Source organism: Nycticebus coucang, chromosome 3 (assembly GCF_027406575.1).
Source record: "Nycticebus coucang isolate mNycCou1 chromosome 3, mNycCou1.pri, whole genome shotgun sequence".
Lineage (NCBI taxonomy): Eukaryota > Metazoa > Chordata > Mammalia > Primates > Lorisidae > Nycticebus > Nycticebus coucang.
Genome location: NC_069782.1, coordinates 55289820 through 55312600, shown reverse-complemented (window position 1 = coordinate 55312600; position 22781 = coordinate 55289820). Strand labels below are relative to the sequence as shown.

General features: G+C 42.5%; 1 protein-coding gene and 1 pseudogene across 2 annotated transcripts in view; both read right to left on the bottom strand.

Annotated features, from left to right (window-relative positions):
* Nucleotides 1–2138: 2138 nt before the first annotated feature.
* Nucleotides 2139–22781, bottom strand: part of IL26 (interleukin 26) — a 46379-nt gene continuing 25736 nt past the window's right edge. For both annotated transcript variants that reach the window (XM_053586265.1, XM_053586264.1), the window contains 2 exons: nt 2829–2894; nt 2139–2743 (listed from right to left, as the gene is read on the bottom strand). In XM_053586265.1, coding sequence (XP_053442240.1) covers nt 2657–2743; nt 2829–2894 — 153 coding nt within the window. In that variant the 3' untranslated portion in view covers nt 2139–2656. The remainder of the gene's footprint in view (nt 2744–2828; nt 2895–22781) is intronic.
* Nucleotides 6883–8286, bottom strand: LOC128582457 (kelch-like protein 5; annotated as a pseudogene).

Here is a 22781-nt window from a genome sequence, read left to right as displayed (position 1 = left end):
TGAGGGTTTGCAAGATGATTCCACATGGACACATCGGAGCACATTTTAGTTGAGAAGGTATGTGTTTAAGTGATCTATTTTTACAGTCATATATACAGGGTGTCCAGAAAATTTATGTGCAATTTACCATATTAAACCATTTTAAATTACAGGCAAACTTTATGTCCACCTGTATATATTTACCTTTTATGTGGACCAAGTAAAATACTGTTAATTTAAATTTGTTGTCACACAATAGTAATGTAGGTGCTCCTGGGGGACTGTAGTGAGAAGCATCATTAAATCCAAGTGTTCAAGGTCCAAAGCCTGGCTCTGGGTGCTCAGGGCCCCAGGGAGAAGAGCACAGCATCCCTGCCCTGCCATGGTAGACACAGTCAACAAACAAGAATGGCAGTGGGAGAGGCATGGTTTAGGAAAGTGCAGCAGGAACAAGGCCGGGTTCAGGACAAGGCCACTGTGCTGCTGATGAGGGCAGAAGGCAGCTGACCCAGGCTCTTCCCAACACTCCCGCTGTTCACTGGTGTCAGCCTCTTCCTGCTGCACCCTGTGCTAAGGGCTCTTCAGTTTCTTTACTCCAGGTTGACAGACAGAACTCTAACAGGACACTTAGTCTCCTTGGTTTAAATTCGAGGCTCTACCAGAAGGGGTCTTCCTCTAGAAAGGCTGAATGGCTTGGGGTTTTACAGCACCGCGGGGGTGTTTGGGGCTGTGCAACCATTTCCCCAGATTTCTCTGGCTCTGGCGAAGTCCAGGGTGGGACCTGTAAGTCAGAGGGCTTGGCCCTGGCCCACCAGGACCCCACTGGGACTGTCCTCCCTCACCAGCTCCTCTCCTCCGGCCCTCCTTTTCCACACACCAGTCTTACTCAAACACACCAAAGCTGTGTTTTTCCCCGTGGCATTTAAAAGAAGTTTGTGACTAGGCAACCACACAGACACTGCTTTTCACTCGGTGATGACTTTTAAACTCCTGTGTTGCTTCTGACTGAGTTTAGTCACCTGGCAACAATTCTGGGGAAACCAAAGAACATGGAAAACAAACACACACGGAAGTCAATCACTGGAAAATATTGGGGACGATGACATTGTATCCCTAAGCACCTCAAGTTCACGTAACAAATACTTCTTTGCTGACTGGCTAATGACTGCTTCCCAGCCCTTCTGGTGTCTGGGGTCCCTACTTAACGGGGCAGCTTGGGAATGGATGGTAATCAAGACTGGGGACTTGGGGCTCTGTGGGGGCCCAGCCCAGTGAGAGGTACCCTAAAAGTGGAGCAAGGAGGGGCTGTGAGCACAGCCAGGGAGCAGGCCCCCAGCCCTCCTGGTCCCAGCTCTTTCAGACATTCCTCCGGAAACTCGCAGATGTTCCCTAGGAAAGAGGCCTGCTGGGGCAACCCTGGGTTCACAACACAGGTGCTGAGAGCGCTCAAAGCTCCTCACCACCGCTTCCTGCCCTTTGGGCTTGTGTGGGAACAAGGACCCCCACAGAGGTAAGGCCTGGGACCCCGAGGGTGGATGGGAAGGGCATAAAGAGCCAACTTTGAAACAGGAGCTCAAGCAGGAGAGGGGGTTCCTAGAGACGAGTCTGTCGACCACGGGACTGAAGGAGGAGTGGGTGGAGGGAGCAGTGAAGAGAGGAAGGCCAAGGGCACAGCCTGTGAAGGCCTCGGGAGCCCGGCCTCGTCCCACCATGGGGCGCCAAATCCCAGCACTGTCTGTGCACAGCGTGGACTCGAGGCCACCTTGTGGAAGGGACTGGCTGGCCACCAGGCACATTGTCAAACGCTTGTCACGTCATTCGCACTGTGTGCTGGTTACAGTGAAGCAGGGTCCCTTTAACACAAATCCAGGCCCAGCCATTTTACTCACTGAACCCCAGGGCTAACCACGCACCAGAGGCTTTCAGACTCTGAGAAGCTGACTATGGTGGACTCTGAGCAGCATTCAGGCTTTTATTTGGTTTCTATCAACTTCCCTAATTGTGCAACACCCAAAAGAAATGTTATCACGCCTTAGCATCATTTTCACATGGTTACTTGTGTTCCTTGTGGCTGGGGTTATCTGCTGAAGGCCTTCCGGGTAAGTCATTCCAAGCAGTTATTTGATTTGTGTATTTGATTTGATCTGACGTGGTTGTTACCCCTTGCAACCTGTGAAATTCTGGTGTGCTGTCATGAAAAGAATTTCCGGGAGAAAGAAATGCAGTTTATTTCATTAAAATCAAAATATGTTAAGCTAAATTCACACTGGACTTAATTATTGAACCCCTAAGTAGGGTATAATTATATACATAACATCTATTTAAGTCTCAAAACCATTATAGTGTATTCCAAAAACCTGTCATTTTTCTTCCACAAGTATTACATGAGTTAATTTGGGTTAGGTACCTTTAAATTAAATTTCTATATTGTACTTGAGAATAACAAAACATGTTCAGGACGAAAATGTTCTTTGAAAATACATAAAATGTACAAATTAGTGACAATTAACATATCTCCATTATGTTAAGTCACTCTCAGCTATTTTAAGTCACCAAATTTGCTGTCAGTATGATGTATAAAATTTTTTTTAAAGAAATAGACTGTTACAAACTTTTTCTACTGCGTCTCATTATATTTCAAAATAACTATCAAAATCAATGTACTTGACTTCTGAATTTACTGAATGCTCTCCAAGAATTTTTTAATCCAGGAAAGAAGAATATCCAGTTCACTGATGGCTTTATAGATTCCTTTGTTTCCAATCTGCAGAAAAAGTACAGATGTAATAGAAATTTTTCATGCTTTAAAAAGCAAACTATTTAAAAATAAGGATTTAGAATTTTCTTACCTTATAAAATATTCTTTTCATCCTCATAATGGATTTCATTTCTCTAGCTGATGAAGCACAGGAAATCTATGAAATCAACAGAAAGTGTAGATAATATTGTTTAAGAGGCATTGTTCATCCGTCCATTCAAACAAATATTAATTGAGCAGGAATTGTGTTCTGGATACTTATTATACACTGGAAAATAAGTAGTACATGGTCTCTTTCCTGATAGATGATATGGCTTCAGAAAGGAAGCAATGAAAAACAAAAATAAAAAAGAATAAAAATGTACAAATTACAATTAAAGCTATGTTCCCAACGCAGAAGGCTCTATTACAAGGCTTTATATGTAAGAACACCTGCTTTCAAGGTAGGCAGAGGGCTCCTTCAATAAAATGACATTTCAACTAAGATCTGAAAAATGAGAAGGAGCCATATGAAGTGAAGAGAGGAGAGAGGGAGTTAGGAAGGAAACCCAGGGGGAGTAACTCAGGCAGAGGAAGAGGCTTTGCAAAGGCCCTGGAAAGAGCTTAATGCTTTCCAGAAACTGTAGAGCCTGCATGGTGGCGGGTGGGTTGCTTGAGCTCAGAAGTTCAAGACCAGCCTGAGCAAGAGTGAAATCTGCTATCTGAATTTTTTAGCGGGGAAAGAAACTAACAATGCCAGTGTTGCCATTAGAGCTGTGATCTGGTTTGTGAGAAGCTTTCTAATGCCAGGCACCATTCACTACAAATAACCTCTAGAAAAAAATCTAAAATTTTTTCTGTAAAAGATAGCAGAGCTTTGTGGTAAGCACCCAGCTATGCTGAAGGCTGAGGCAAGAGAATCTCTTGAGCCCAAGAGTTTGAGGTTGCTGTGAGATGCCACGGCACTCTACTGAGGACAACAAAGTGAGACTCTGTCTCAAAAAATAACAATAATAATAGTAACTTCATTCTTCATGTTCCTACAGTCCTGTATTAGGATTTAAATATTTAACACTGAAGGTGAGACACCAAAGAAACCAACCAAATTCTGAACAGTATAGGAGTCCAACATTAAGGCAGTCCTGTCTGCTATACCTCTGCCCAGAGAACTGTGAGGTGCCATCATCCCTCAGCAGGTGCGGCGCACTAGAAAGGCCATGAGATCATTCACATCAAAGGCACATGCTTACCCTAGAAGAACAAGGACAACTGAAAAGGAGAAAGACAGGGTTTGGCGGGGGGAAAGAAACTAACAATGCCAGTGTTGCCTTCAGAGCTGCAATCTGGTTTGTGAGAAGCTTTCTAAAGCCAGGCACCATTCACTACAAATAACCCCTAGTAAAGATCTCACCTAGAAGGTCTTATTTTCTTAACTGTTTTAAATGTGTCCATCCATCCAGTAAGATAGCTAAATTTCACTAGCATAATTCAGACTACTTTGCTTGGAAAGAGGAATTTATAAAATAATTTCCTGTCCTTTATATTATAGAGTTGCAATTGCTGAAATTGAAATGCAGAACAAAACAGTTTATAACAATGGTTGAACTATTTGACAAACTCAGCTGGCACAGATATGATCTAGACTACAGGCAATTTATTCGTAGGGCAAAGCAACTAGAGGTCAGCTCACAGACAAGTGTGAGATAGTCACTATGAGACAGATTTGTTATTCATTATAACGTCAGCACAGACCCCCCCCCCCGTGTGCTGGGCAGAGAATACAGCCTTCACCGTGTGGCACTGACTCAGAACAGACCCTTGAATAGAAGGAGGTAGGGGTTAGGTGTGCCACCACCTTGTGCAGTCAGAAATCTGCATATAACTTTTGACACCCCAAAACTTACTGACTTATAGCTTTCTGTTGACCAGAACCCTTGTGGGTAACATAAACCATCTACACATACTTGGTATGTTTTATACATTAAATATCGTGTTCTTACAATAAAAGTAAGTAGAGAAAGGGGAGTGTGATTAAGAAAATCATAAAGAGGAGAAAATATAGTTACTGTCCATTGAGTGTAAGTGGCTCATCACAAAGGTCTTCACCCTGGTCGCCGTCACAGAATCAGGCTGAGGAGGAGGCAGCTGAGGAGGGTCTTGTGTCTCGACAGAGGCAGAGGAGGTAGAGGACGTGGGAGTGGAGGCAAAGAGGAGGTGCAGTTAGCTAACTTGATGGGAAGACATAGTAATTTCTATCTGACTCTTTGGCTTTTTCAACTTATCTAAAAATGTTTCTACACAGTACCAATCGTCCTTCCACCATCTGCATCAGTTTCAGCATCTGTGTCAGAGAAGGTCCGTGTCCTACAAGAAGTCAGAAGCCTCCCGCCATGAGTCATCAGTGCTCTCACCCAGCTGTCTAATGCCAGTCAGTTTTCTGCCCTGCTTCTTCTGTCTTCCTCCTCATGGTCTGGCACTGTTACAGAAGCACTCGTCTCCATCAAGTCATCTTCAGTTAATCCTTCCAGCATTAGCTCTTAATTTCTCCAGCATCCTTATCTTAAAACTGTTCAGCCCTACCATTTGTCTCATCATATCCACGACCTCTTCCACGATTTCCCCGACCGGCTTTGTTGTGGATCCAGGGAAGCCCTGCATGGTGTACCAGGGTGGATTTCTCCAGCAGGGATTTCTTGTTTGAGCCTTGAAGGTGTTCACGGCTCTACAACGATGGCATCTTCAATGACATCATCCTTCCAAACTTTCGGGATGTTCTCTGTATCAGAAGTTCTCACCCACAGTATTGACTGTTGTTTCAATACAGCAAGCACCATGCTTTACAGGTCCTTCTGACCCCCAATCTAAAGGCTGAATGAGAGACGCTGTGTCTAGGATAAAGAAGAACACTTTGGTGCCTTCAGTCTTGAGTTCTTGGGGTTCTGAGTGACAAGAGGTATTGTCCAATAGCAAGAACATTTTAAAAGGTGGTCCCTTTTGGGCAAAGTACTTACTGATTTCAGGGACAAGGCATCAGTGAAACCAATTTGGAAAACAGGTTCTTGTTCTCCAGGAAAAAGATGTAGCCAAAAGGCTGATGCTGGTTCTTATCTTTTTTTTAACATTCACATATGTAATAAGAATTTACAAATGTACAAAACTTTGTGTAACACTTTAAACTTGTTTTTTAAGCATACGATAAGCCCATTCCCCCAAACAAAGAAGCACAATTGTTTACTAACTGCAGCAAAACCTAAGAAACCAGGCAGGGGAGGCAATCTTCTTATGCAACCATAAGAAAATCTGAACAATTTTGTCAGAATCAAAAGACTAAATCAAAACATCTTTTATAAAAGTGAACAAATCCATATATAATAAAATACTAATTAGGTAAAAGAAGTTTATAAAGTATATAACATTTATTTTCTCTACACAAATTTGCATATCTTAAATTTAATGCAAAATTAAATTTACAATTTCAGTTTTAGACTATCCTAATATAGTTCTTGGTGAATCTAGGTGTAATGGAATGATTATTTAAATAGAGCCCAAAGAACCTATGAAGTTTTTATTTGGCTATTGTTGCTTTAACTCCTTAATGTTTTTCTTTATTCATTGGACTAAGCCAATTTTAGAAACAAAATCCACAACCAAAACACATATGATGCAGCTGTTTTGAAAACACTAAATAGTATACCTTCAGTATGTCATTAAAATAGTAGTCATGGTTAAACAAACAAGCAAACAAACAAATATTACTGCAATTCATGTATGATAAACTTAGAAAGCAACACTTGAGAAGTTTTATCTGCTGTGTTTGCACTATAATAAAATAAATCTGGATAATGTGAGTAAAAGATACTTGACTGTGAGCAAGTGAAATCCCAGTTAGCACCAGGTTATGTTTCAGAAAAGTGCCTTTGTCCTCACATTTTATATCAGAAATGTATGTTCACAATCCATCAGCTGTAGTTTTAATTTACTAAGAAATGAAAAGTATTTAATCCTGGTCCATCCACTTCCTTCTGTGTTTTAACGTTTTCACTTTGAGATCAGGCACTTGTGCCCAGGAACACATCACACATTTACTAAAAGTGTATCCATTGATAGAATAATTGTACTGAATTAATAAAGGAAGTAGGTATCTTCATTAAGAAAGCAAAGCACTGAATTATAATTTTACAGTCACAACACAAGCCCCAGTTCTTCCTAGGCACAGTGGAGCAACCTGGGCCCACTCATCTGTCTGGCGATCATAGGCCTCCACTGTATTCAGGTAGGTCTGTCCATCATAGCCCCTAACAGCATATAATTTATCACCAAGTAGACAGACCCCCACTGCATCCCGGCTGATGTTCTGATGCTACTGCAGCCCGCATGTCTATTGGGAATCATCTCTCTCCACAAGGCCTGAAAGTCTCGAAGTCAACTTAGACGCAGAGCATTGTGCCCTCCAATAGCATACAGCAATCCGTTCCAGGTCGTAACAGCAATCCGTTCCAGGTCATAACAGCAATCCATTCTAGGTCGTTTGCCACCTTCCCTTTTGACGTCTGAGCACAAAGTGTCCATTTGTTAGTATAAGGATCAGAACATTCTACTGATTAGAGACAAGAACTTCCATCATGAGCGCCAATGGCATAAAGCTTTCCACTCAGTACTTTCACACCTACTGTGCTCCTGGGGGTGGACATAGTGGCCATGAAATTCTGCTGGTGAGCCTGAGGGTCCCATCTTTCTACTGCGTTCAGGTAGCTCCAGCCATCATGTCCCCTTTCAGCATACATGGGATCTTCCAGTACTGAGGCCATGCCTGTGTGTGGACACAGAGGGAATCACATGCCAGGATTTTGTCTTTGGGGGGTAGCACTCTACGGTATTCAAAGTCTTCAGCCCGTCTCTTCCTCCAGCCACATACAGATTGTCATCTAACACTGTGACCTGGAACTGCAGCCTCCTCCCATTCAGATCCACTACAGGACCCACAAGTTTGTGCAAAGATTGTGCTTTTCAAGGCTGGTTGCTCCTTCTGTTGAATCCATCACTCCAACTGCCAATACTGTGCCAACATTGACTTCCTAAGAGGACTTTGCAATGTGGGTTGTCTCTCTGGTAATAAATGATACTTCATTGCCTCCGTAATGAGTTTCTGACATTCTGTATCATTCTGAAAAAGTTCATTATTTTCCATGTCTGCCAGGAACTGTGGTGCAAGAAGAGGTAGCCTAATATAAGTCAAAAGCTTACTGAGATCTTTCCGTCTCTGATTACTTCCATAAAATGCTCCACAGTGTAATTGTGAGCTGCTTTGTGAAAATCTCTACAACCTTGGGCATCAGCAAAAGAACAGATTCCCAGACAGCTGGATGGGTGAAGCTGTTTCATTAAAAGCTTTCAGCATACTTCTATGGCCTGCGAAAGCCGAAGAAGGCAAGCTGTAGATAACAGGCACTCAACATCATCATCTTTTAATTAAGGAGGCCTGCATATGCATACTGAATCAAGGATCATAATGAGCCTCTCCCTCCGACCCGCTGTGCCCATTGGCCCAGAGCCAGGTGCTCCTCCTCCATCAGGCTGTGCCAGGCAGCCCGGGAGGGAGCGGGTGGCAGGGATTGGGGGGATGGGCACCAGCTTTCTCTCGACCCCACAGGGGCACATGGCTGCCCCGCCCCCTGCAGACAGGCCCCGCCCCTCCAGACAGGCCCTGCCCCACTGCTGTGCACCCTCACCAGGCAGTGTGCTCTGACGACCTAGAGCCAGGACTACAGGAGCCAGAAGGGCATGGGCTCACTGGTCCTTATCTTTTCCCTCCAAAGGCTCAGGGTTTAGCAGCTTTACAGATAAGGGCAGGCCTGACCATAAACCCAACTGCAGTGGCACAAAATAATAGAGTTAGCCTTTCCCTTCTTGCCTTAAATCTTGGTGCTTATGAGAGGAGGGGCAAAATGGCTGACTGGAGCCAGCTTTCAACAGAAGCTCCCTTCCAGAGGGAAGATTATGACCAGAAAGTACTCAACAATGCTGAAGACTGGGAGATGAGCTGAGACAGAAGAGTGATAACTACACGTCTCCTTTGCTGAGGCAAGCTGCAACTCCATGAAAACAAATTTCAGGTACAAAACTCATCCCAAAGGAAAAGCATCCGTCCCCTCCCCCAAGAGAGTTGTTTTTGTTTGTTTTTTTGTTTGGGTTTTTTTTTTTTTTTTTTTTTTTTTGGCTCATGGTAGGTTTTTTGTTTTGTTTTTTTTTTTTTATTGTTGGGGATTCATTGAGGGTACAATAAGCCAGGTTACACTGATTGCAATTGTTAGGTAAAGTCCCTCTTGCAATCATGTCTTGCCCCCATAAAGTGTGACACACACCATCATGGTAGGTTTTCTACAGGTGAGCAGTGAACTGAGGAGCTCTAGTCTCACCCCACAGGAAAGAGTTGTAAGAAGTGGGGACTACTTATTCAGAGGGACCCTGATGTGACCCTGAATACTCTCTTGCCAGGCATGAAAGTTGAACTAACGTTTTCCCTGCCATTTTAAACTTCCAGTCCACCCTCCCGGACTCTGAAGAAGCCTAATACCTGCAGAGACCAGAATATCTGCAGTTCATTGCCAGGTCTGCTCACTGCAAGGGATGTGGTAGAAAAGCTACACTGTAACAGTGAGCCCAGCAGTAGTGCAGACATAGGGGGGAGGCTGTCGGCATGGTTATGCAAAAGTGCAAACCAGTTGCAGGAGGAGGCTTGTGAGCCACACACCCTGCCAGAGCCACCCACCACACGCCCCAGCCTGCTAGAGCCGCAAGCCCTGTGCCCTGCCCAGCCAGAGCCACTAGTTGCACACTCCGCCCTGCCAGAGCCATGTGCCCCGAGCCCTGCCAAGCCACAGCTGCGAGCTCCACCCTGCCAGAGCCACCATGAACCGCCCTGCCAGAGCTTCCAGGAACCCCCCCACCAGAATCATGCACAGCACCCCCACCCTGCTGCTGGAGCCATGCACCCCGCATTCCCAGAGTGGCCCCTACAGCCACTACTCTGGACATGGGAGCTGCCTGGGAACTGTGCAGGGACACCTCCCACAAAGATTCAGCAACAGTAGAGCGATCTCACCGGGGTCTAATTTTGGAGAGACACCTCCCCAATGCTGAGGACTGCCAGAGGAAGCCAGATCTCACCCTATAGGGACACCAGTGCTGCTGTAGCTGGGGCAAAGGCGTAGTGGCTGAGGGAGAAAATCATTTGCTGATTTTGTTCAGGTTCGAAATGAGATCAGGTAGGATACTCCCCAGTTGCCATTGAATACCTGAGGCAGGCAGGCCTTACCTCCCCCAACCCACAGGTGGCAGAGGGCGGTGGCCAGGCCAAGGGGGCATTGACTTTCCTTTGACTCTGTCAGATGCAGAGCCCTGCCACGTCTGCTTATTGGAGGGAGCAGGACCATAGCCCCGTGGGGTTACCAGTCACTAGGCATGAAAGAGGTGCAAGGTGGAGAAAGAGATATCAACTGCCTGGTCCAACTCTGCTACTGGGTGGGCCTTTCTGACTCCACAGAACGCCAGAGCGAGCCACATTTGAGCAGCCAGTAGTCCTCTGCAATCTAGTTGCTGGAGACCTTTTGAACTCTCCCACTTGAGAGTTGGTACTGACTGGGTCAATTGGTTTAGAATTCCTAACCTGGGCCAATCACCCAAAGACCCTCTCGGGTGGTACCCTGGTTGTGTGCCAATGAGAAGGGTTGAATTTCCTCTCCCAGGTGTTGCCTATGGGAGGGGGGGGTGGGTTGTCTTAGTTGCTTGTGTTTCTCCACAGCTGAGATTTTAACCCAGAGTCACTGATCCACTAGGATCATAAAAAGACCAGCTGAATACAAGACAGAGCCACCTAACCCCACCACACCAAGTAGATCCCCAGAGCCTCATAGTGTAATACTGTACGGGTCTTTTGCAAAGCTGTAGGGGAAAAAGCTATAGTCACCAGTCCCAGACCCTTGGTAAAGGGCTGGTTAACCACAACTACAGGAGCCCCCAATTCAATTTCACCTTACCTGCCCATCTAGCCAAATAGTAAAAAATAATCATGGGGTAGAATCAGCAGAAAAACTCTGGCAACATGAATAATCAGAGTAGATCAACCCCTCTAAGAAATGACAAAACAGACACACCAGATGATCCCATTCATAAGCAAATGGCTGAGATGTCAGAAATCGAGTTCAGAATTTGGATGGCAAATAAGATCAAGAGAATGGAGGTAAAGATGAAATTAGAATTTCAAGGAGTAATTCAAAAGATGTCTTAAGAATTCAATGAATTCATAGACAAAATCACCAAAGATTTTGACACGCTGAGGCAAAGACTTGCAGCCCTCAAAGATATAAAAAATACAGTAGAATCCCTCAGTAACAGAATACAGCAGGCAGAATAAAGGATCTCTGACATTGAAGACAAAGCTTCTGAATGCTCCAAAATGCTCAAAGAGGAAGAGAAGTGGAAAGCAAAAATGGATCATTCTCTCAGAGAGTTCTGGGATAATTCGAAGAAACTAATATTCGCCCTATAGGAATTCCTGAAGGTGACAAGGTTGCTTCAAAAGGCACAGATACTCTACTGCAAGAAATAATCAATGAAAACTTCCCAAATATGGCAAGAGATTCTGAAATTCAGATAGCAGACAGTTTCAGAACCCCAGCATGACTCAACCCAAATAAAACATCTCCCAGACACATTATAATTAACTTTGCCAAAGTTAATATGAAGGAGAAAATTCTGCAAGCAACCAGACAGAAAAAAACCACAAGCTATAAGAGGAAGAATATTATAATGACTGCAGATCTCTTTGCTGAAACCTTTCAAGCTAGAAGAGGGTGGTCATCAACCTTTAATCTTCTAAAACAAAATAACTTTCAACCCAGAATCCTGTATCCAGTTTCATTTATGATGGAGAAATTAAATACTTTAATGACATTCACATGTTAAAGAAATTTGCCATAACTAAACCATCTCTCTAGGATATTCTCAGACCTATCCTCCATAATGACCAGCACAATCCTCTACCACCAAAGTAAACTCACTCAGAAACTTTTGATCAAACTCCAACTTCCACGGTGGTGAAAGGATGAAAAATGACCACTGGACTTTTGAAAAACTCGATACCCAAAATACTACCAGGATTATGAATACTCTCAATTAATGTGAATGGCTTAAATTGTCCTCTAAAGAGGCACAGGTTGGCTGACTGGATACAAAAATTCAGGCCAGATATCTGTTGCAGGCAAGAATCTCATCTTACCTTAAAGGATAAATATAGACTGAGGGTGAAAGGATGGTCATCTATAATTCAGGCAAATGGAAATCAGAAAAAAACAGGTGTTGCAATTTTATTCACAGATACAATAGGCTTTAAACCAACAAAAGTAAGGGAAGATAAGGATAGTCACTTCATATTTGTTAAGGGCAACACTCAACATGATGAGATTTCAATTATTAACATTTATGTACCCAACCAGAATATGCCTCAATTTATAAGGAGACTCTAACAGACATGAGCAAATTGATTTCCTCCAACACCATAATAGTTGGAGATTTTAACACCCCTTTGGCAGTGTTGAATAGATCCTCCAATAAGAAATTAAGCAAATAAATTATAGACTTAAACTTAACCATTCAAAATTGAATTTAACAGATGTCTATGGAACAGTTCATCCTAACAAAACTGAATACACATTCTTCTCATCAGCCCATGGAACATACTCCAAAATTGATCTTAGGTCACAAGCCTAACTTCAGCAAATTCAAAAGAATAGAAATTATTCCTTGCATTTTCTCAGACCATCATGGAATAAAAGTTGAACTCAGTAACAACAGGAATCTGCATACTCATACAAAATCATGGAAACTAAATAACTTCATGGTGAATGATAGCTGTGTCATAGATGAGATTAAGAAAGAAATTACCAAATTTTTGGAACAAAATGATAAGGAAGACACAAATTACCAGAATCTCTCAGATACCACAAAGGCAGTCCTAAGAGGGAAATTTATAGCGTTCTAAGCCTTCCTCAAAAGAACAGAAAGACAGGAAGTCAGCAATTTAATGGGACATCTCAAGCAACTGGAAAAGGAAGAACATTCCAACCCCAAACCAGCAAAAGAAAAGAAATAACTAAAATTAGAGCAGAATTAAATGAAATTGAAAACAAAAGGATTATACAACAGTTCAATAAATCAAAAAGTTAGTTTTTTGAAAAGGTCAATAAAATAGATAAACCTTTGGCCAACCTAACCAGAAATAAAAGAGTAAAATCCCTAATTTCATAAATCAGAAATGATAAAGGACAAATAATGATGGACTCCTCAGAAATTAAAAAAATCCTTAATGAATATTACAAAAATCTCTATTCTCAGAAGTATGAAAATCTGAAGGAAATAGACCAATATTTGGAAACACACCACCTTTTTAGACTTAGCCAGAAAGAAGTGGAAATGTTGAACAAGCCTATATCAAGTTCTGAAATAGCATCAATTATAAGAAATCTCCCCCAAAAGAAAAGCCTGTGACCAGATGGTTTCACATCAGAATTCTACCAAACCTTTAAAAAGGAACTAGTACCCATATTACCTAACCCTTTTCCAGAACATAGAAAAAGAAGGAATACTCCCCAACACATTCTATGAAGCAAATATCACCCTGATCCCCACACCAGGAAAAGATCCAACAAGAAAAGAAAATTATAGACCAATATCTCTAATGAATATTGATGCAAAAATATTCAATAATATCCTAGCAAACAGAATCCAACAATACATCAAACAAATTCTACATCATGACCAGGTAGGTTTCATACCATGGTCCCAAGGATGGTTCAATATACACAAATCTATAAATATAATACATCATATAAACAAAATAAAAAACAAAGACCATATGATTCTCTTAACTGATGCTGAAAAAGCTTTTGATAATATCCAGCATCCTTTCTTGATCAGACCGCTTAAGAAAATAGGTATAGAGGCCATCTACACAAACCCATAGCCAATATCATGTTGAATGGAATAAAATTGAAATCATTTCCACTCAGATTAGGAACCAGGCAAGGTTGCCCATTGTCTCCACTGCTTTTTAATATTGTAATGGAAGTCTTAGCCATCGCAATCAGGCATGAGAGGGCAAACAAGGGTATCCAAATAGGATCAGAGGAAATAAAACTGTCACTCTTTGCAGATGATATGATTGTATATCTGGAAAACCCCAGGGACTCAACTGCAAAACTCCCAGAAGTGATCAAGGAATACAGCAGTGTCTCAGGATACAAAATCAATACTCACAAATCTGTAGCCTTTATATATACCAACAATAGTCAAGCTGAAAAAACAATCAAGGACTCTATTCCCTTTATAGCACCCTAATAGTGCTAAAGAAGATGAAATATCTGGGAGTGTATCTAACAAAGGACGTGAAAGATCTCTATAAAGAGAACTATGAAACTCTGAAAAAAGAAATAGCTGAAGATGTTAACAAATGGAAAAGTATACCATGCTCGTGACTGGGAAGAATCAACATTGTTAAAATGGCTATACTTCCCAAAGCAATCTACAGATACAATTCAATCCCTATTAAAGTACCACTGTCATACTTTAAAGATCTGGAAAAATTAGTCCTTTTTTTATACAGAAACAGAAAAAAAACTCAAATAGCCAAGACATTACCCAGAAACAAATCAGGAGGTATCATGCTGTCAGACTTCAGACTATACTATAAATCTATAGTGATCAAAACAGCATGGCACTGGTACAAAAATAGAGAGGTAGATGGATGGAACAGAATTGAAAACCAAGAGGTGGGAAGTAGTGCGGAGGTGTAGGGCTGCAACGGTGACCGAGGTTTTGAGGGCTGGCTTCTTTAACAACTCTGAGCCTTTGCCCCCTTCTGTCAAGAGCCTTCATCTCACTCAGGGGCTCTGTCTTCATCACTGTCTCCAGAGCTGTCAGCTCAGACCTTGGAGCATAGGAAGTAGCAGTGTATTTCCCCAAGCTCCTCCTGTTTCTGTCCTGCAGTCGTGCTTAAGAGATCGTTTGTGGAGGGGGAGAGAGACAAGATGGCGGACTGAAGCCAGCTTTCAACAGAGGCTCCCGTCCAGAAGGAGAGTTAAGGGACAGGAATTTAGTAAGTATCCTGGTGGACTTGAGCCTCACCAAGAGAGAAGGTTGAAGAACGCACATCAACACCGCTGAGGCAAGCTGCGATCACAAGGACACAAACAAAAGGTACAAAATCCACCACCAAGCGGACGGGAGTCCCCCTGCCCCATGGGACCGGCTCAAGAGCCCCACAATTAAACAAGCGGGCAGAAATTAAAGGCCCTCCCACTACACTCCACGGGAGAGACCTTCTAAAAACTGGACTTACCCCCCCTACTGGGGTGCCGTGGCGTTCTCCTGCCAGGCATAAAACGGAATAAAACTTTGGGAATCCTTCGCCGGCAACCCTCCCGGCGCTCCCCTCCCGCCCACTGAGATCTGGAGGCCTGTCCCCCAGGACTTCGGATCCTTGGGTGATTTCTCAAGGGGAGTGGACAGTCCCCGAGTTGCGACTGGTCAGCATTGACTCTGAGGCGCGCGAGTGAGGAGAGGGCACCGGGCTGAGGGGGAGTCACGCCTCGCGGCACTTCCCTGCGGTGCAGTGCAGCAACCCTCCCCGGGCACAAGACTGAATAAGACTCTAGCTTCCCCGCTGAGAGCTGAGAGCCCCTACTCTCACTCGGGGTCTGAGGGCCTATCCCCCAGGAGTTCGGATCCTTGGGTGATTTCTCGAGGGGAGTGCAAAGTGCCTGAGCTGCGTCAGGTCAGCGCCGACTCTGGGACACGTGAGCGAGGAGAGGGCACTCTGCTGAGGGGAAATCAAGCCTTGGCGGCACTTCCCTGCGGTGCAGTGCAGGAGCCCTCCCTGGGCTGTATTGTTGCCTAAAACTGAATGAAACTCTAGCTTCCACCCCCCCACTCCCATTCGGGGTCTGGGGGCCTATCCCCCAAGAGTTCTGATTCTTGGGGGATCTCTTGAGGGGTGTGGACCCAGCACAAACTGCGCCCGCTCTGGGGCGCGAGACAGAGGAGAAAAGGGTCGCCTGAGTGCCCACACCAGAGCAGCAGTTCCCTGGAGGTAGATCAACAGACGTTTTTTTCTTTAACGGCAGAACGCTCACTTCTGGATATTCTGAGGCCACACCCCCTGTCTCCCTGGGCAACCAGAGGAGGCCACCGGTGAGCGGGGGATTTCCTGACACTGCTCACAAACCCGGGAAGCTTCCAGGGCGGGGCCGACCCAGAGAGGTGATCGGACTCAAACCTCCAACACCAAAGACGTTTGAACTCAAAGCAGCTCGTCTTCTGTAGGCGATTTCGACAGGAACAGAGACAGAACCCCACAAAGTTGTCTGTTCTGTTCTGTTCTGTTCTGTTCTGTTCTGTTAGCAGCATCCATCAGGGACGGGGCTAAGCCTGAGTGAACACCTCCCTCCCATCACCTGCATCAAACACTCATAGATGTCAGGCCCCATCTCCTCCTGCTAGATAGCGGCAGTCTACGGGGGCCTGGCAGACTTCCTTGAGATTCAGGCAGGTGCAAACCCCTGGAGTGTCTGTTCACTGCAGGCAACTGGGTTAGCCATCTGCAGAGATACCAGTGACTGGGTCCGACGGAGGGGCAAAGTGGGGAAGGAGACGTCAACCTTCCTAGACTGCTCTGTTTGCTGGGTGGCTCCTCCTGACTCCACGCTGCACTGGGGTGAGCCGTGTCAGAGGAGTCACCAGGCCCCTGTGATCCAGTTCCCAGAGACCTCTTGAACTCTCTCACCCGAGACAAGTGCCGATTGAGACAGTTGATTCGGACCTTTTGAACTGGGCTAATAGACTGAGGACTTTTCAGGCGGTGCCCTGGGTGTATGGTTGTAGGAAGGTTGATTCTCCTTTTCCAACTGGAGCCAGAGGTGGGCAGGCGGGGTGACTTAATTGCTGATTTTTCCACACAGCTGAGACTTCAAGCCAGAGTAGAAGTTGCAATAGGATCGAACAGAAACCAGCTGAAAACAAGACAGAACCACTTTGCTCCACCACACCAGACAGGGCCCCAGTTTCTCAGGCCACAACACTGTACGGGCCCTCGATAAAACCCCAGGGGAAAAACCAAAGGGAGTAAAATAACCATGGGGCGGAATCAGCGGAAAAACTCTGGTAACATGAATAACCAGAATAGATCAACCCCCCCCAAGAAAAGATACGGCAGATGTGATTGAAGATCCCATTCATAAACAACTGGCTGAGATGTCAGAAATCGAATTCAGAATTTGGATGGCAGACAAGATTAATAAAATGGAATTAGGAATCCGAGGAGAAATTCAAAAATTGTCTCAAGAATTTAACGAATTTAAAGACAAAACCACCAAAGACTTAGACACACTGAAGCAAGAACTTACAGCCCTCAAAGATATGAAAAATACAGTAGAATCCCTCAGTAACAGAATGGAGCAAGCAGAAGAAAGGATTTCTGACATTGAAGATAAAGTCTTAGAATGCTCCCAATCTCTCAAAGAGGAAGAGAAATGGAGAGCAAAAACGGATCACTCACTCAGAGAACTCTCAGATAATTCGAAAAAAAGCAACATAAGGATTATAGGAATTTCTGAGAACGATGAAGTCGCCTCCAAGGGCACAGAGGCCCTTCTGCATGAAATTATGAAAGAAAATTTTCCAGACATGCCTAGAGAATCTGAAATTCAGATAGCAGACAGCTTCAGAACCCCAGCACGATTCAACCCCAATAAGTCATCCCCCAGACATATCATAATTAGCTTCACTAAAGTTAACATGAAAGAGAAGATTCTCAAAGCAGCCCGGCGAAAGAAAACTATAACGTACAAAGGTAAGAATATTAGAATAACTGCAGATCTCTCTGCTGAAACTTTTCAAGCCAGAAGAGGCTGGTCATCAACTTTTAATCTCCTAAAGCAAAAAAACTTTCAACCCAGGATCTTGTATCCAGCTAAACTGAGTTTCATCTATGATGGAGAAATTAAATACTTCAATGACATTCATATGTTGAAAAAATTTGCCGTAAGTAAACCAGCTCTTCAGGATATTCTCAGACCTATCATCCACAATGACCAACCCAATCCTATACCACAAAAGTAAACTCACTCAGAAACTTCGGATCAAACTCCAACTTCCACACTAGCGAAAGGATTAAAAATGTCCACTGGACCTTTGAAAAACTCGATGCCCAAAATTCCACCAGACTTATCAATACTCTCCATCAATGTGAATGGCTTAAACTGTCCTCTAAAGAGGCATAGGTTAGTTGACTGGATACAAAAACTCAAGCCAGATATTTGTTGCATACAAGAGTCACATCTCAACTTAAAAGACAAATACAGACTCAGGGTGAAAGGATGGTCATCCATATTTCAGGCAAATGGTAATCAGAAAAAATCAGGTGTTGCAATTTTATTTGCAGATACAGTAGGCTTTAAACCATCAAAAGTAAGGAAGGACAAGAATGGTCACTTCATATTTGTTAAGGGTAATACTCCATATGATGAGATCTCAATTATTAACATCTATGCACCCAACCAGAATGCACCTCAATTTATAAGAGAAACTCTAACAGACATGAGTAACTTGATTTCCTCCAGCTCCATAATCGTCGGAGATTTCAACACTCCCTTGGCAGTGTTGGATCGATCCTCCAGAAAGAAGCTGAGCAAAGAAATCTTAGATGTAAACCTAACCATCCAATATTTAGATTTAGCAGACATATACAGAACATTTTATCCCAAAAAACTGAATACACATACTTCTCATCAGCCCACGGAACATACTCCAAAATTGACCACATTTTAGGTCACAAGTCTAACCTCAGTAAATTTAAAGGAATAGAAATTATTCCATGCATCTTCTCGGACCATCATGAAATAAAACTTGAATTGAGTAACAACAAGGAATCTGCATACCCATACAAAAACATGGAAGTTAAATAACCTTATGCTGAATGATAGCTGGGTCAGAGATGAGATTAAGAAACAAATCGCCAATTTTATGGAACAAAACGACAATGAAGACACAAACTATCAGAACCTCTGGGACACGGCAAAGGCAGTTCTAAGAGGGAAATTTATAGCACTGCAAGCCTTCCTCAAGAGAACGGAAAGAGAGGAAGTTAACAACTTAATCGGACATCTCACACAACTGGAAAAGGAAGAACATTCCAACCCCAAACCCAGTAGAAGAAAAGAAATAACCAAAATTAGAGCACAATTAAATGAAATTGAAAACAAAAGAATAATACAACAGATCAATAAATCAAAAAGCTGGTTTTATGAAAAGGTCAATAAAATAGATAAACCTCTGGCCAACCTAATCAGGAAAAAAAGAGTAAAATCTCTAATATCATCAATCAGAAACAACAAAGACGAAATAACCACAGACTCATCAGAAATCCAAAAAATCCTTAATGAATATTACAAGAAACTTTATTCTCAGAAATATGAAAATCTGAAGGAAATAGACCGATACTTGGAAGCACGCCACCTTCCAAGACTTAACCAGAATCAAGTAGAAATGTTGAACAGATCCATATCAAGTTCAGAAATAGCATCAACTATACAAAACCTCCCTAAAAAGAAAAGCCCGGGACGGTTTCACGTCAGAATTCTACCAAACCTTTAAAGAGGAATTAGTACCTATATTACTCAACCTGTTCCAAAATGTAGAAAAAGAAGGAAGACTACCCAACACGTTCTATGAAGCAAACATCACCCTGATCTCCAAACCAGGAAAAGACCCAACAAGAAAAGAAAATTATAGACCAATATCACTAATGAATATAGATGCAAAAATATTCAACAAGATCCTAACAAAGAGAATCCAGCAACACATCAAACAAATTATACATCATGACCAAGTTGGTTTTATCCCAGGGTCTCAAGGCTGGTTCAATATACGTAAATCTATAAATGTAATTCAGCATAAAAAACAAAGACCATATGATTCTCTCAATTGATGCAGAAAAAGCTTTTGATAATATCCAGCATCCCTTCATGATCAGAACACTCAAGAAAATTGGTCTAGAAGGGACTTTTCTTAAACTGATAGAGGCTATCTACAGCAAACCCACAGCCAATATCATATTGAATGGAGTTAAATTGGAATCATTTCCACTCAGATCAGGAACCAGACAAGGCTGCCCATTGTCTCCATTGCTTTTCAACATTGTAATGGAAGTTTTAGCCACCACAATTAGGGAAGAAAAGGCGATCAAGGGTATCCATATAGGGTCAGAAGAGATCAAACTTTCGCTCTTCGCAGATGATATGATTGTGTATCTAGAAAACACTAGGGACTCTACTACAAAACTCCTAGAAGTGATCAAGGAATACAGCAGCGTCTCAGGTTACAAAATCAACATTCATAAATCGGTAGCCTTTATATACACCAACAACAGTCAAATTGAAAAAGCAGTTAAGGACTCTATCCCATTCACAGTAGTACCAAAGAAGATGAAATATTTGGGAATTTACCTAACAAAAGACGTGAAAGATCTCTATAAAGAGAACTATGAAACTCTAAGAAAAGAAATAGCTGAAAATGTTAACAAATGGAAAAACATACCATGCTCATGGCTGGGAAGAATCAACATTATCAAAATGTCCATACTACCCAAAGCAATATATAATTTCAACGCACTCCCTATTAAAGCTCCACTGTCATATTTTAAAGATCTTGAAAAAACATTACTTCGTTTCATATGGAATCAGAAAAAACCTCGAATAGCCAAGACATTACTCAGAAATAAAAACAAAACAGGAGGAATCACACTACCAGACCTCAGACTTTACTACAAATCGATAGTGATCAAAACAGCATGGTATTGGCACAAAAACAGAGAAGTAGATATCTGGAACAGAATAGAGAACCAAGAGATGAATCCAGCTACTTACCGCTATTTCATTTTTGACAAGCCAATTAAAAACATTCAGGGGGGAAAAGATTCCCTATTTAACAAATGGTGCTGGCTGAACTGGCTGGCAACCTGCAGAAGACTGAAATTGGACCCACACCTTTCACCATTAACTAAGATAGACTCTCATTGGATTAAAGATTTAAACTTAAGACATGAAACTATAAAAATACTAGAGGAGAATGCAGGGAAAACCCTTGAAGAAATTGGTCTGGGTGAGTATTTCATGAGGAGAACCCCCCGGGCAATTGAAGCAGCTTCAAAAATACACTACTGGGACTTGATCAAACTAAAAAGCTTCTGCACAGCTAAGAACACAGTAAGCAAAGCAAGCAGACAGCCCTCAGAATGGGAGAAGATATTTGCAGGGTATATCTCTGACAAAGGTTTAATAACCAGAATCCACAGAGAACTCAAACGCATCAGCAAGAAAAAAACAAGGGATCCCATCGCAGGCTGGGCAAGGGATTTGAAGAGAAACTTCTCTGAAGAAGACAGGCGCACGGCCTTCAGACATATGAAAAAATGCTCATCATCTTTAATCATCAGAGAAATGCAAATCAAAACTACTTTGAGATATCATCTAACTCCAATGAGACTAGCCTATATTACAAAATCTCAAGACCAGAGATGTTGGCGTGGATGCGGAGAAAAGGGAACACTTCTGCACTGCTGGTGGGAATGCAAATTAATACATTCCTTTTGGAAAGATATATGGAGAACACTCAGAGATCTAAAAATAGATCTGCCATTCAATCCTGTAATTCCTCTGCTGGGCATATACCCAGAAGACCAAAAATCACAACATAACAAAGATATTTGTACCAGAATGTTTATTGCAGCCCAATTCATAATAGCTAAGTCATGGAAAAAGCCCAAGTGCCCATCGATCCACGAATGGATTAATAAATTGTGGTATATGTATACCATGGAATACTATGCAGCCTTAAAGAAAGATGGAGACTTTACCTCTTTCATGTTTACATGGATGGAGCTGGAACATATTCTTCTTAGTAAAGTATCTCAAGAATGGAAGAAAAAGTACCCAATGTACACAGCCCTACTATGAAACTAATTTGGGACTCTCACATGAAAGCTATAACCCAGCTACAACTTAACAATAGGGGGAAGTGGGAAGGGGGGGGTAGAGGGAGGGGAATCGGTGGGATCACACCTGTGGTGCATATTACAGGGGTATTTGCGAAACTTGGTAAAGGTAGAATGTAAATGTTTTGGCACAGTAACTGAGATAACGCCAGAAAGGCTATGTTAACCACTGTGATAAAAATGTGTCAAATGGTTTATGAAGCGAGTGTATGATACCCCATGATCATATCAATGTATACAGTTATGATTTAATAAAAAAAAAAGAAAGAAAACCAAGAGGTGAACCCAGACATTTATCATCATTTGATCTTTGATAAGCCTATCAAAAATACAAACTGGCGGAAAGATTCCCTATTTAACAAATGGTGCTGAATTGGCTGGTGACTTGTAGAAGACTGAAACTGGATGCACACCTTACTCCTCTAACAAAAATTGACTCTCACTGGTTAAAGGACTAAACTTAAGACATGAAACTATAAAAATTCTTGGAGATAGTGCAGAGGAAACAGTTGAAGAAATTGGCCTGGGACAATACTTTATGAAGAGGATATCCCAGGCAATTGAAGCAATATCAGAAATACATTACTGGAATCTGATCAAACTAAAGAGCTTCTGCACTGCCAAGAACACAGTAAGTAAAGCAAGTAGACAGCCCTCAGAATGGGAGAGGAGTTTTTCAGGTTATATTTCTGAGAAAGGTCTAATAGAATCCACAGAAAACTCAAACGTATTAATAAGAAAAGAACAAGTGATCCCACTTCATTGTGGGCAAGAGACATGAACAGAAGCTTCTCTGCAGAAGAGCGGCGCATGGCCTACAGACACAAGAAAAATGTTCATCATCTTTAATCATCAGAGAAATGAAAACTAAAACCACTGTGAGATATCATCTAACTCCAGTAAGAGTAGCCCACATCACAAAATCCCAAAAGTACAGCTGTTGGCATGGATGTGGAGAAAATG